Source organism: Grampus griseus (assembly GCF_964374135.1).
Source record: "Grampus griseus genome assembly, chromosome: 17".
In the NCBI taxonomy this organism is placed as follows: domain Eukaryota; kingdom Metazoa; phylum Chordata; class Mammalia; order Artiodactyla; family Delphinidae; genus Grampus; species Grampus griseus.
The window spans coordinates 70,171,956-70,187,351 of NC_139011.1; the positions used below are offsets into that span (position 1 = coordinate 70,171,956).

At 40.9% G+C, this 15,396-nt stretch overlaps 1 protein-coding gene across 3 annotated transcripts in view; it reads right to left on the reverse strand.

Moving 5' to 3' along the window:
• Positions 1 to 4,398: 4,398 nt before the first annotated feature.
• Positions 4,399 to 15,396, reverse strand: part of MTFR1 (mitochondrial fission regulator 1) — a 67,244-nt gene continuing 56,246 nt past the window's right edge. For all 3 annotated transcript variants that reach the window (XM_082674534.1, XM_082674532.1, XM_082674533.1), the window contains exons 6-8: positions 13,521 to 13,773; positions 6,796 to 6,964; positions 4,399 to 5,967 (exon numbers count right to left, since the gene is read on the reverse strand). In XM_082674534.1, coding sequence (XP_082530660.1) covers positions 5,899 to 5,967; positions 6,796 to 6,964; positions 13,521 to 13,773 — 491 coding nt within the window. In that variant the 3' untranslated portion in view covers positions 4,399 to 5,898. The remainder of the gene's footprint in view (positions 5,968 to 6,795; positions 6,965 to 13,520; positions 13,774 to 15,396) is intronic.

Here is a 15,396-nt window from a genome sequence, read left to right on the forward strand (position 1 = left end):
TCCAGATATGTGCAAGACTTAGCCTGAGCCATTCCTTGTTTGCTGAGGATTTGCAGACAACCTGTGTCCTCTGGAAGGCCCCCAGTTGTCCACTGTCTCCAGGGGAAGTGACCGCTACTTGCGGGGGACTGCCAGGGGTGCACAGCCATCTCCTCCACCTTTTTTTCCTCTTGTGCTTAGCAGAGGGCTAGCGTGAACTGTGCCGTCAGTAAATGTTGAAAAAATTAACTTGGAATTGTTTCCTTTTTAGCTATCAGTCTACCATCATGAGCAATTATGTGGAAACTAGTCTGTCGATGGCGAAGTCACGTGGTCACAGTATCCGAGTTCCTGTTGTGTGCAGAACTGCACTGGATGTAATAAAGGTATTAAAACTAAATACCGAGACGGGGTCTCTGTTCTCAAAATGTTTGGGTGACAAGATGATGTGTGGAAAGCATCTGTTATGTAACATGGGAGGTTTCTGTATTGCACAAAATGAGTGTAAAGTGTTGGGGTATTGTCGAGAATGAATGATTTTGTTGGGTTAATGATGAAAATGACACCATTTCCAGTCATTATTGAATCTTACTAACATCCGTGACTGGTAAAATCATTTAGCTTTCAAGTTTGATTCTAAAATATAAGTCTTAGATGTTCACTGTGATACTTCTCGTAAAATACTAATAACTTTTATCAATCACAGTAACATTTTTTTTTTACTTTTACAGCTATGCTAAGTCATCCTGAACCTATCCTGAAGTCTGGTAGAATGGTCAGGGAAAGAGAAACACCCCCATTTTTAGTATTAGATTCTTTTTAGCTGTATTTTAAAACTGAAGCACAGTGACCTGTTGGTTTATTGCAGCTTTCCACTGGTCCCATCAATAGTCTTGTTAAGAAAGTTCATCTTATATTACATTTATGTTTAAGCTATGCATTGTTTGAGATTTTTGAGCATAAATTTGAAGTGTTTCTTTATCCTATAAAGAATCGGGAGGCTGCATGGTATCCCAAGGTGCTTTGTCTTTTTTTTTTTTTTTTTTTTTTTTTGCGGTACGTGGGCCTCTAACTGTTGTGGCCTCTCCCATTGCGGAGCACAGGCTCCGGACGCGCAGGCTCAGCGGCCATGGCTCACGGGCCCAGCCCCTCCGTGGCATGTGGGATCTTCCTGGACCAGGGCACGAACCCGTGTCCCCTGCATCGGCAGGCAGACTCTCAACCACTGTGCCACCAGGGAAGCCCGGTGCTTTATCTTTTGAAGAAAGTATCATAAAGGAATGTGTTTAAAGTTCCTAGTAGAACATTTGCAGGAAAGTTTCTGAATTTCCATCTAAGAATCCTCACAAGATAGGGGTTAACTTTTCCATTGTAGGGAACAGAGTCTCACTCAGATCACTGCAGGGTAACTGGAGCTTTATCTTGAGGATTCATGTTCACGATAATGAGACAAACCCCATGAAGGCTGCAGAAGCAGAACCTGGGGGTCTGAGCACTCTGAGATGTAGCTTCTTGCTGCGTCTGCTTCTTCCCACACTTCTCCTCTTCCTTTCTCTTCTCTACCTTGGAGTGTCTGCTTAGAAAGGCAGTAAAGTTTTTAAAGTGTTGTCTTTATGGCTAGATCGACTGTGTTAAGGTCTTTGGTCATGTATTAGCACGTCACCTCATCTTCTGCGTGGCTCCCTAACCTATAACATGTCTGCCTCGTGAAGGTAAAATAATGTCCTGACACACGGTTCAGTCCCAGTGTCCTTGTTCGTGTCCTCGTCATCTGTTTTGTATAAACTGCTTGTGGGTATCGTGGGTACACGTGTACCTCATGGCGTGCTTATTTGAGCTCCAGGTACCAACTGTGCCCCTCGCTCAAGGTTTCCTATTCAGATTCCCAAGGGAGGACTTGGACCAGCTCGTCAGGGCTGCGTCCTGAGTCACACATGTCTCTGCATTGGCTGGTGCTCCCCTTGCAGAAGGCAGTCTGCTCCGGAGCTGCGTCAGAGAGATCATCGTGCAGAGTGTCACGTGCTCTCCACCGTCACCGATCACACCTGCTTCTCACCCTTTTTCATCCTCTGATAGCAAGCATGACTGGCCAGTGAAGAGGGACGGCTCCTAGGCCATGTGAACAGAAAGCTGTTCACAACTCTGGTAAAAATCCTGTTGTGAAGAGTGTCTTTCTCCCCAAATTACGGCTTTTCCAGCTGGGAAGACAGTGGTTAGGAGGGACAGGACTGCCCTGTAGCGGCCACAGCAGTTTGGGATGGAACGGGAGGTGCTATTTGGATCATCTTCTTTAGCTTCCTGGTAATGTCTAAATTACACTGGTGTTATTCTCTCAGCTTAGAGAAGGAGCTCTCTGACCTTTAGAAGAGGCTGGAGAATCTTCCAGGGGAGAGAAGTTTGAGAAGCTCCAGCTAGAGGAACATTAAGTTTTCCAGCCCCTACCAAGTGGACTAACGACAACAGCTTTCGGGGAAACATCCAAGATTTCTGGATCCTTCCATGGGTATGCTATTTTTATTATTTTATTTTATTGTCCTATCTGTTCTCAAGTGATCACACTAGTACGAACCAAGAACTAGCCTGCTTACAAGGTTTACAAGGAAAAAGTAATAAGAATTTTAAGAAAAAGGCTCAGTGGGGTAGCTCAGAAGAATGCTGAGTCTAGGATGAGAAGGGGGAAGAGGACTCGGGAATGGCTAAAGGTTCATGGGAAAGACTGTGACAGTAACAGGCAGAACACTGATACTGTTGTAAAACCGAGTGCCTCCTTCTGCCTGGCAATCCCAGAGCGGGTGCTACTGGGCTAACGCCTGAAAGTTTAAACTTGTATCTGCCAGATCTAACCTACACAGAAAACTTGTGTTTTTTGGAGAAGTTACCAGAGGATGGTTTGTTTCCAGTAGTTGTTACCTCATGTTTTCTTCCTTCACCACTGAGGCACAGACTCATAGGAACTCTTAATACAGCAAGAGGACAGCGGACTTCCCTGGCGGTCCAGTGGTTAAGACTCTGGGCTTCCAATGCAAGGGTTGTTTCGATCCCTGGTCGGGGAACTAAGATCCCACATGCCATGCAATGTGGTCAAAAAATTTAAAAAAAGAAAAAATGAGGACAGTTTTCTTCTGCAGAAGGGCCTACGACTGGGAGGACAACCAGAACTGAAGACTAAGACCTACTGCTCCACCCAGGCCTGTGCACAGAATGACACCTTTTCCAGGTGCCAAGAACACTGGAGAAATCCGTCTACTGGGCACTACAGTGACCTTGTGTAAAATAATGTAGTAACTTACTTAGCAAGCTGCCATGTACAGAACGTGTTCAGAATCATTATTTAATCCTAGTTTTCTGGACTGAGCATTAGTCTCATTTTAAAAAGAGGTGTGACTTGGCCAGGATCACATACGTGGGTCGTGTTTTAGCTCCGAGTCCAGCGCTCTTTGCCACACTCGTTACGTACACAGTTGACCCTTGAACAACACAGGTTTGAACTGCATGGGTCCACTTACATGTGGACGTGTTTCAATAAATAATATAGTACCTGTATTTTCATTTTACAGATCTTTAAGGTACATATGGGGAGAAGTGAGTGTTTGACCAGAGATCACAGGACATGGAATCAAAGAAACTAAGGGTTGAGTCCTGACCCTCTCCACACTGTTTCAGCTTCCTGCCCACCCCTGGGTGAGTCATTTACCAATTCATTTGTTGTTGAGGCAGAGATGGCAACGTGTGGATTTTCGACTGGGGATGAGAGGGAGTCGGTGCCCCTAACACCCACGTTTTCTTTTTTTTTAAACTTTGATATGGACCAGTTTTAGTCTTTTAATTGCATTTGTTACAATATTGCTTCTGTTTTATGTTTTGCTTTTTAGCCAGGAGGGATACGTGGGATTTTAGCTCCCTGACCAGGGATGGAACCCACACCCCTTGCATTGGAAGGCTAAGTCCCGCCCCCCACATTCTCAAGGGTCCATTCTATAAGAGTGAGGCCCTAGACTAGTCAGAATCACAGAAGAGAAAACATTACACCAGTTATTTAACTTTTTGAGCCTCAGCTGTAAAATGTAGAGTTGAACTATTTTTAAGATCTTTCACCCAACTATCGTGTTGGGTGGGAGAACCAGAAACTGAATGAGGTGGGTGTAGGGGAAGATGAGGAAAGAGCTTTCACCAGTCCCAGAGGTGGATTATAGGCTTGAGAACCCTGAGGAAACTCATCCCAAGTGACTGCCTTTCTCTTCTTAATGATGGAGTTCCTTTAAGAGAAAGATGAATGAGAGGTGATATATTTTTATATTCTAGGCAATATATTTCCCCTTGAAAAATGCAGAAAGCAAATAATTCTAAAGAAGCTGCATGTATAATATAAAAGAATCGTGCCTATTGTGGAAAAAAAAAATGAAAGCATTTGTATAGGCATTATGGCCCAAGGAAAGTAAAAGTTTATTTCAAAACAGTAACTTCCTTGTAATTGGAGCACTGCCCAAAATTCAACAGTGATACAAATAGAATACATACTTTGACCTCCTAAGAAATTTATATCAGGCGAATTGTCTGAATTCCTTTTAAAGGCAGAATTTTTAAACCGTAGGAAACAATCAGAAACAATGTATCAACATGTGTAAAATAAGCCACAGTTCAAAGTTCAGCTGAATAACCAAACCATGAAAATCACCTCCAACTAATATTTGCTGTTATTTAGAACACTGCACGTATTTTCAATAACTTAAAAGGGTCTTCACATCTCCTAATCCCCCCAGGAAGGACAACTTTCTTTTCACTAGATTTAAATAATAGATCCAAATATTTACTCATAGTAGGAGGTTCTGACATTAAACTATGTGTGTTTAACAGAAATATAGAAAATCATGAAGATACATGCATTTAAAAATGATCACTTGTAGCAATTCCTTAGAAGTCGTAGAGGAGAAAGGCAGCTGTCTACTTCCTAACAGCACCTAAGGTTTATGCTACATAATATAATTCAGCAGAACACCGTTCTGACCAATGATAAGCAGCTTACAGAAAATTCTTTCTCCTATTCAATATTTCATTATAAAGCTACTATTTGGACCAATATTAAAAATGTTTAACTCCACTATGCTGACATTTCCAGAAGTATTAGCAGCAAGTTATCTTCATGCCATTTATTAAACTGAAAGAAAAAGATGGTATATTCTAGTTTTTACTTTAAAAGAGATTTAATTCAATCATTTGATTCCTCACTATCTGAAAACTACATTTCCTTCCTCAGCACTGGATGGCACTACAGTGAAAACGGTTTCCATGATCCTTGACTTCCCTCTTTAAAGGAAAGCATTATGTAATTTCAGCAGCAAACATTATCTGGTTCCTACTCAAACTCCATCTCCAATCCAAGAAAACGTGAGAGAGAATCTAACATAAAAAGTTCTGTTCAAGGTAAGAAATTCCAATCTCAAAACCATTTCATTCCTACAACCTGGTTATTCCACCTGCTCCATCACTGAATAGAAATGATCACTGAAAACAAATGGCACTGTCAGCACCCTCGTCACCCCCTTGCTAAATCTTACGTCCTAAATACATGCACATAAAACATTTGTACAGATAAATTAGTGTTAAGAATTAAAAACTCACATCTACAAAGGTCCTTTCTTTATTCTGAAATCTATATAATTGTTTTCCAGACTGGAAATCTAAACATCTTGGCTACACATTAAAAACACATCAGAATATAAATATGTTATGGAAAACTTCAGAACGGACCTTCTCTTAAAAGCGAACAAACTTAGAGTGCTTTTGTTACAGCTTAATCCTCTGAGACTTAAAAGGAGACACTAAATTCAGGTATTTACCAAATGGTGTATTAGGGCTGTTCGGCTAATAGAAATCAACACTAACAGCTGAACTAGTAGGACAGTCTTTCTCAGCTCAGTATTAGGAAGTTGAAACGTTTTCAATTAAAGCCTTCATTTTTCCTGTAGACTTCAACATGTGTGGCCCAAACTAGAAAAGAAACAAAAAAGACACTGGTTCATGTAACAGTAATGATATGCCCCGCTCCCAATCATGGATCAAAGGTATGTTCTTCATGAAAAACCAAACAGCTACGTAATATTAAAACCTTTATGAATTGACAAGTTGTTATAAACATGACATATCAAAAGAGTGAAAGGCAAAGAGACAACAAAATTACGCCCTAGAAAACTATAATTACCTTAGCAAGAGCCTAGCTTAGTCCAATTTTACTTCTCCGAATAAAAGAAGGAAGGTACAGAGTTTCCTTTTCAATGTCTGAAGACTTTCAGAGATGCTAGAATTTCTAAGATATCTACATCTCTGGAATAAACACATATGCCCCATGACAGTACCCAGAATAAAGGTAATGTATAAATTAATATATTCGAGAGCTTCCATGAATCTGCTCAGTCCCCACCTTTGGCATGCCCACAGCCTGCAAGCCCCTGGTCAAATGTCTCTCCCTCTTCAGGAGACTTCCTCACAGGTGCCCTAAGAGAAAATGATCTTTCCTTGCTATATCAGCATTTTTACTGTCCTCAGATATAAATTTTATTGTAATGAATTTCACTTCATTATACTTAAATAAAACAGCATGAAGAATTTAACACAGGAGACACTAAGCAATGAAACCAGGGGTTAACTTTTGCTTCCTTCTCTGTGCTCTTCTATAATAGGTAATCTAGCTGTAGGTAGGGACTAAATCCTGTAGCATACGTCCTTTTGAATCTTGCAGGCGCACACAGCTGAATGTGTTGCAGCGTGCAGCAGTGAACTACCAGGCTGTACTTGGAGAGAACTCTGCCCAGTACTCACCAACACTCTTTCGGAGGTGCCCTCTGATTCAGACTTTGGAATTCCTTTTTCAACTTCACCTTGGCTATCACATCGATACCGGTAAGCAAACTTCTTTCTCAGAGCCTCTGCTATGAGGGCAGCAGGGTCAGCAGCATCCACCGGTTTGGGCTTCGTGTCTTGTGCTGACCTGAGAGAAATGAACATGAACCAAGGGGGCGCTGATCCCTCCGGGAAGCACACGGGGAGCCTGGCGGCACTTCCCTGGCATCAATACACGTGACAAAGACACTGACACATACTGATGCGGCGAAGTGGAAAACCTAGATTTAAAGCTCAATGAAAGAGCACAAAAGTGCCCAGTAACAGTCCCTCAGGTCCTCTCAGGAGCAGAGATTATGTGCTCCTTCAGGGAAATTAGGGTTCCATTCTTCTCCAAAAGCCTGGTGACTACCATAGCAGGGATGCATACAGCTTCACTGGATGAATGACTGCACAGTAATGAAAAGCCTTCAAATGCAGTTGGGGGAGAAACTGGAAAGTTACCTGCAAGTGTTTATTCTGCTAATCTCTTAGGCTCCCGTACACAGTTAACTATCATTTTTAAACTAAAAACTTAGAGCTACTCATGTAGTCATGTTATAAAACAAAGTTCGCAAGAAACCTAGTACTTGGGAGATCGGTTCAAGATGGCACAGTAGAAGGACGTGCTCTCCCTCCTGCAAGAGCACCAGAATCACAACTAACTGCTGAACAACCATCGACAGGAAGACACTGGAACTCCCCAAAAAAGACAGCCCACATCCAAAGACAAAGGAGAAGCCACAATGAGACGGTAGGAGGGGCGCAATCACAATAAAATCAAATCCCATAACTGCTGGGTGGGTGACTCACAGACTGCAGAACACTTATACCACAGCAGTCCACCCACTGGAGTGAAGGTTCTGAGCCCCACGTCAGGCTTCCCAACCCGGGGGTCCGGCAACAGGAGGAGGAATTCCTAGAGAATCAGACTTTGAAGGCTAGTGGGATTTGATTGCAGGACTTCGACAGGACTGGGGGAAACAGAGACTCCACTCTTGGAGGGCACACACAAAGTAGTGTGTGCATCAGGACCCAGGGGAAGGAGCAGTGACCCCATAGGAGACAGAAGCAGACCTACCTGCTAGTGCTGGAGGGTCTCCTGCAGAGGTGGGGGGTGGCTGTGGCTCACCATGGGGACAAGGACACTGGCAGCAGAAGTTCTGGGAAGTACTCCTTGGTGTGAGCCCTCCCAGAGTCCACCATTAGCCCAAAGAGCCCAGGTAGGCTCCAGTGTTGGATGACCTCAGGCCAAACAACCAGCAGGGAGGGAACCCAGCCCCACCCATCAGCAGACAAGCGGATTAAACTTTTACTGAGCTCTGCCCACCAGAGCTACAGCCAGCTCTACCCATCACCAGTCCCTCCCATCAGGAAACTTGCACAAGTCTCTTAGATAGCCTCACCCACCAGAGGGCAGACAGCATAAGCAAGAAGAACTACAATTCTGCAGCCTGTGCAACAAAAACCACATTCACAGAAAGATAGACAAGATGAAAGGGCAGACAGCTATGTACCAGATGAAGGAACAAGATAAAACCCCAGAAACCAACTAGATGAAGTGGAGATAGGCAACCTTCCAGAAAAAGATTTCAGAATAATGATAGTGAAGATGATCTAGGACCTCGGGAAAAGAATGGAGGCAAAGACTGAGAAGACACAAGAAATGTTTAGCAAACACCTAGAAGAATTAAAGAACAAACAGAGAGATGAACAATACAATAACTGAAAAGAAAAATAGAGTAGAAGGAATCAATAGCAGAATAACTGAGGCAGAAGAACGGATAAGTGACCTGGAAGACAGAATGGTAGAATTCACTGCTGTGGAACAGAATAAAGAAAAAAGAATTAAAAGAAATGAAGACAGCCTCAGAGACCTCAGGGACAACATTAAACGCAACAACATTCGCATTATAGGGGTCCCAGAAGGAGAAGGGCGAGAGAAATGACCCAAGAAAATATTTAAAGAGATTATAGTCAAAAACTTCCCTAACGTGGGAAAGGAAATAGCCACCCAAGTCCAGGAAGCACAGAGTCAGGATACAGGATAAACCCAAGGAGAAACACACCAAGACACATAGTAATCAAACTGGTAAAAATTAAAGACAAAGAAAAATTATTGAGAGCAGCAAGGGAAAAACAACAAATAACATACAAGGGAACCCCCATAAGGTTAATAGCTGATTTCTCAGCAGAAACTCTACAAGCCAGAAGGGAGTGGAATGATATACTTAAAGTGATGAAAGGGAAGACCCTACAACCAAGATTACTCTACCTGGCAAGGATCTCATTCAGATTCGAGGGAGAAATCAAAAGCTTTACAAACAAGCAAAAGCTAAGAGAATTCAGCACCACCAAACCAGCTCTACAACAAATGCTAAAGAAACTTCTGTAAGTGGAACACAAGAGAAGAAAAGGACCTACAAAAACAAACCCCAAACAATTAAGAAAATGGTAATAGGAACATACATATCGATAATTACCTTAAACATGATTGGATTAAATGCTCAACCAAAAGACACAGGCTCACCGAATGCATACAAAAACAAGACCCATATATATGCTGTCTACAGGAGACCCACTTCAGACCTACAGAGATACAGACAGAAAGTGAGGGGATGGAAAAAGATATGCCATGCAAATGGAAATCAAAAGCTGGAGTAGCAAAACTCGTATCAGATAAAATAGACTTTTAAAATAAAGAATGTTACAAGAGACAAGGAAGGACACTACATAATGATTACAGGATCAATCCAAGAAGATGATGTAACAATTATAAGTATATATGCACCCAACATAGGAACAGCTCAATACATAAGGCAACTGCTAACAGCTATAAAAGAGGAAATCAACAGTGACACAATAGTAGGGGACTTTAACACCTCACTTACACCAATGGACAGATCATCTAAACAGAAAATTAATAAGGAAACACAAACTTTAAATGACACAATAGACCAGATAGATTTAATTGATATTTATAGGACGTTCCATCCAAAAGCAGCAGATTACACTTTCTTCTCAAGTGCACACGGAATATTCTCCAGGATAGATCACATCAAGCCTCAGTAAATTTAAGAAAACTGACGTCGTATCAAGCATTTTTCTGAGCATAACACTCTGAGATTAGAAATCAATTACAGGGGGAAAAAACGTAAAAAACACAAACACATGGAGGCTAAACAGTATGCTACTAAATAACCAAGAGATCACTGAAGAAATCAAAGAAGAAATCAAAAAATACCTAGAGACAAATGACAAAAAACATGATGATCCAAAAGCTATGGGATGCAGCAAAAGCAGTTCCAAGAGGGAAGTTTATAGCAATACAATCCTACCTCAAGAAACAAGAAAAATCTCAATCTAACCTTACACTTAAAGGAACTAGAGAAAGAAGAACAAACAAAACCCAAAGTTAGCAGAAGGAAAGAAATCATAAAGATCAGAGCAGAAATAAATGAAATAGAAACAAAACAATAGCAAAGATCAATAAAACTAAAAGCTGGTTCTTTGAGAAGATAAAATTGATAGACCATTAGCCAGACTCATCAAGAAAATGAGGGAGAGGACTCAAATCAATAAAATTAGAAATGAAAAAGAAGTTAAAACAGACACTGTAGAAACACAAAGCATCCTAAGAGACTACTACAAGCAACTCTATGCCAATAAAATGGACAACCTGGAAGAAATGGACAAATTCTTAGAAAAGTATAACCTTCCAAGACTGAACCAGGAAGAAACAGAAAATATGAACAGACCAATCACAAGTAATGAAATTGAAACCGTGATTAAAAATCTTTGAACAAACAAAAGTCCTGGACCAGATGGCTTCACAGGTGAATTCTATCAAAGATTTAGAGAAGAGGTAACACCCATCCTTCTCAAACTCTTCCAAAAAACTGCAGAACTCCCAAACTCATTCTATGAGGCCACCATCACCCTGATACCAAAACCAGACAAAGATACTACAAAAAAAGAAAATTACAGGGCTTCCCTGGTGGCGCAGTGGTTGGGGGTCTGCCGGCCGAAGTGGGGGACACGGGTTCGTGCCCCCGTTCGGGAGGATCCCGCGTGCCGCAGAGCGGCTGGGCCTGTGAGCCATGGCCTCTGTGCCTGCACGTCCAGAGCCTGTGCTCCACGACGGGAGAGGCCACAGCAGTGAGAGGCCTGCGTACCGCAAAAAAAAAAAAAGAAAATTACAGACCAATATCACTGATGAATATAGATGCAAAAATCCTCAACAAAATACTAGCAAACAGAATCCAACAATACATTAAAAGGATCATACACCATGATCAAGTGGGGTTTATCCCAGGGATGCAAGGATTCTTCAGTATACGCAAATCAATGTGATACACCATATTAACAAATTGGAGAATAAAAACCATATGATCATCTCAGTAGATGCAGAAAAAGCTGCTGACAAAATTCAACACCAATTTATGATAAAAACTCTCCAGAAAGTGGGCAAAGAGGGAACCTACCTCAACATAATAAAGGCCGTATACGACAAACCCACAGCAAACATCGTTCTCAATGGTGAAAAACTGAAAACATTTCCTCTAAGATCAGGAACAAGACAAGGATGTCAACACTCACCACTATTATTTAACATCGTTTTGGAAGTCCTAGCCACAGCAATCAGAGAAGAAAAAGAAAAGGAATACAAATTGGAAAAGAAGTAGTAAAACCGTCAGTGTTTGCAGATGACATGATACTATACATAGCGAACCCTAAAGATGCCACCAGAAAACTACCAGAGCTAATCAATGAATTTGGGAAAGCTGCAGGATACAAAATTAATGCACAGAAATCTCTTGCATTCCTATACACTAATGATGAAAAACCTGAAAGAGAAATTAAGGAAAAACACTCCCGTTTACCATTGCAACGAAAAGAATAAAATACCTAGGAATAAACATACCTAGGGAGACAAAAGACCTGTATGCAGAAAACTATAAGACACTGATGAAAGAAATTAAAGATGATACCAAAAGATGGAGAGATATACCATGTTCTTGGATTGGAAGAATGAATACTGTGAAAATGACTATACTACCCAAAGCTTCTACAGATTCAATGCAATCCCTATCAAATTACCAATGGCATGTTTTTACAGAACTAGAACAAAAAAATCTTAAAATCTGTATGGAGACACAAAAGACCCCAAATAGCCATAGTGGTCTTGAGGGAAAAAAACGGAGCTGGAGGAATCAGACTCCCTGACTTCAGACTATACTACAAAGCTACAGTAATCAAGACAATATGGTACGGGCACAAAAACAGAAATATAGATCAATGGAACAAGATACAAAGCCCAGAGATAAACCCTCGCACCTATGGTCAACTAATCTATGACAAAGAAGGCAAGGATATACAATGGAGAAAAGACAGTCTCTTCAATAAGTGGTGCTACATGTAAAAGAATGAAATTAGAACACTCCCTAACACCATACACAGAAATAAACTAAAATGGATTAGAGACCTAAATATAAGACTGGATACTATAAAATGCTTAGAGGAAAACATAGGAAGAGCACTCTTTGACATAAATCACAGCAAGATCTTCTTTGATCCTCCTCCTAGAGTAATGGAAATAAAAACAAAAATGAACAAATGGGACCTAAGGAAACTACAAACAAGACAAAAAGTAAACCCTAAGAATGGGAGAAAATATTTGCAAACGAATCAACGGACAAAGGATTAATCTCCAAAATATATAAACAGCTCATGCAGCTCAATATTAAAAAAACAAACCACCCAATCCAAAAATGGGCAGAAGACCTAAATAGACATTTCTCCAAAGAAGACATACAGGTGGCCAAGAAGCATGTGAAAAGCTGCTTAACATCACTAATTATTAGAGAAATGCAAATCAAAACTACACTGAGGTATCACCTCACACCTGTTAGAATGGGCATCATCAGAAAATCTACAAACAGCAAATGCTGGAGAGGGTGTGGAGAAAAGGGAACCCTCTTGCACTGTTGGTGGGAATGTAAATTGATACAGCCACTGTGGAGAACAGTATGGAGGTTCCTTAAAAAACTAAAAATACAACTACCATAGGACCCAGCAATCCCACTACTGGGCATATACCCAGAGAAAACCATAATTCAAAGAGGCACATGCACCCCAGTGTTCATTGCAGCACTATTTACAACAGCCAGGATGTGGAAGCAACCTAAATGCCCACTGACAGACGAATGGATAAAGAAGGTGTGGTACATATATAGAATGGAATATTACTCAGCCATAAAAAGGAACGAAATTGAGTCATTTGTAGAGATATGGATGAATCTAGAGACTTTCATACAGAGTGAAGTAAGTCAGAAAGAGAAAAACAAATATCATACATTAATGCATATATGTGGAACCAAGAAAAATGGTGCAGATGAAGCAGTTTGCACAGCAGAATTTGAGACACGGATGTAGAGAACAAATGTATCGACACTAAGGGGGGAAACTGGCGTTAGGGGGGGCTGGTGTGATGAATTGGGAGATTGGGACTGACATGTATTCACTGATGTGTATAAAATGGATAAGAACCTGCTGTATGAAAAAAATTAATAAAATTCAAAAATTAAAAAAAAAAAAGAAACCTAGTACTTGGTTTTAGGCAAAAAAATCAAGGGAAGTGAGAAAGAAGGCAAATATATCCTCACCTTTTTACTGACCGAAGTTTCACGCTGTTCATGTCTTTAAGGATCTCCAGCATATTTGGCATATCAGATTTCTTTGGACTGCTCTTGACTGAAGTCTTTCCAGCACAGGCGTTTTTCTCCCTTCGATCTCTAATCAGATCAATAGCAGATGCGCTTTTGTGGAGCCCTGACGGAGGGAGGGGAGGTGGCGGAGGGGGAGCTGGTGGGACACAGGGTGGCGCTGGGGCAACGGATGCCGTAGATTCTAAGTCACCTACAGAAACAAGGGAAAGTCATTTTGATCCTGCTGGTAATAGGCAAATAAACTATTTTAAAAGCAACATTATGTTAAGGACTTTATATCTGAAAACAGTATCCTTAAAAAGAATCAAAGTTACATAAGTAGAAAGGAAGTTTCAGTTACTTGGTTGGAATCTAAATGCCTGCATCTCAGTCACTGTATCATTTAATCCCAAACTCTCCAGATGGAAACATTCCATTTAACTTAACAGGGCGCTTTTGTGATCTCCAATGTTCAAGTCTGACTGCTGCCAAGTGTGTAGCTACTTTTAGATGAAACAGAGCATCTGTACTGCACACATAACTATCTTCAGTATATACAGTTTGACAATTTAGTACTAGAGTTAAGTATTTGAAAAAACCATTTGATACTCCGTGGTTCTTTTTAAGTATATTTACATAGAAGATTTAATTGAGCATTAACTAGAATGTGCATTGACCAAAGTGTGTTTAAAGTTTTAGATTTATTGTTGAACAAATTTCTGGGAGGAAAAAAAAAGTTATAGTTAATTTCCAAAACAAGAAGTAACCAAGAGTTAAAGTGGTTCTAAAATAAGGACCTAAAAATTCATCTTTCTGCATAATTGGACATTACAGAGTTGTTTTGGGGGTGAACTATATTAATTAGGGGGAACTCGATGCACACGAGTTTTACCCAAGGGATATGGATTGTAAATAGAAGTCTAACATAAAGCCCCAAATTATCTCACAATTTACAGTAGTTTTCTAGTCTGCCAGAAGAGGGAGGTAAAGCAAAAGAGAAATGTAATTCTTAGGTTAAACAGAAAAGGGCAGGACTTTGGTTTTTCATAAGTTACGTGCAAATTTCACTTAAGTAACACCAGGTGTGGGGAGTGCACTCACCCTCTGCCCATCTTGGCCTGACCCAGGTTGGATGAGGTTTCCATGTGGGGTTACATTAAACTCTAGGACCACAAGCAAAGTGGCTCAGAGGCAGAATAACTGTCCTATCCTTTAACCTTTAGAGTTGGCTTATGCTGAGTCTCGCCAGGACTCAGGGAACAACACTTGGAAAAACAACGACTACCTACCAACAGGTTAATGGGCTAGGATTTCAAGGCTATAGTTTCTTCTCCAGAGTGACAGTGCCACACAAATAAAAGCAACAGTAGTAGTCCAGGAGTCAAAGGACCTGAATTCAGTTTCCACTCTGGGCAAGAGGGAGAAAAATGACTACTGAATGTCTACTATGTGCTGAAGGTATCGTATATAATCTCCACGTTTACTCCCTACCACAGGTAACTACTATCCCCATTTTAGAGCAGGAAAGGGAGGTAGAAAGGCCAAGTACTTGCCTCAGGACATGTAGGTCAGTAAACAGCACTCAACCCTGTCAGGGTTGTTTTTTGCGATTACCTCCTGTCTGATGGAATGGTGCCATTATCACAGAAACTAAGTTTACCACAGCATTCACTAGTAGCAATTCAACTGTTACCAATGTATGTATATTTTGTGTTTTCAAAATACACTCATCATCCTCTCTGACGGCATTAAGATTGTTCAAAACAAACAAAAACTACTTAACCTTGACTGGGTCCTGTACTGGACAATGCAGAGGACTGATTTTCCAACAAGC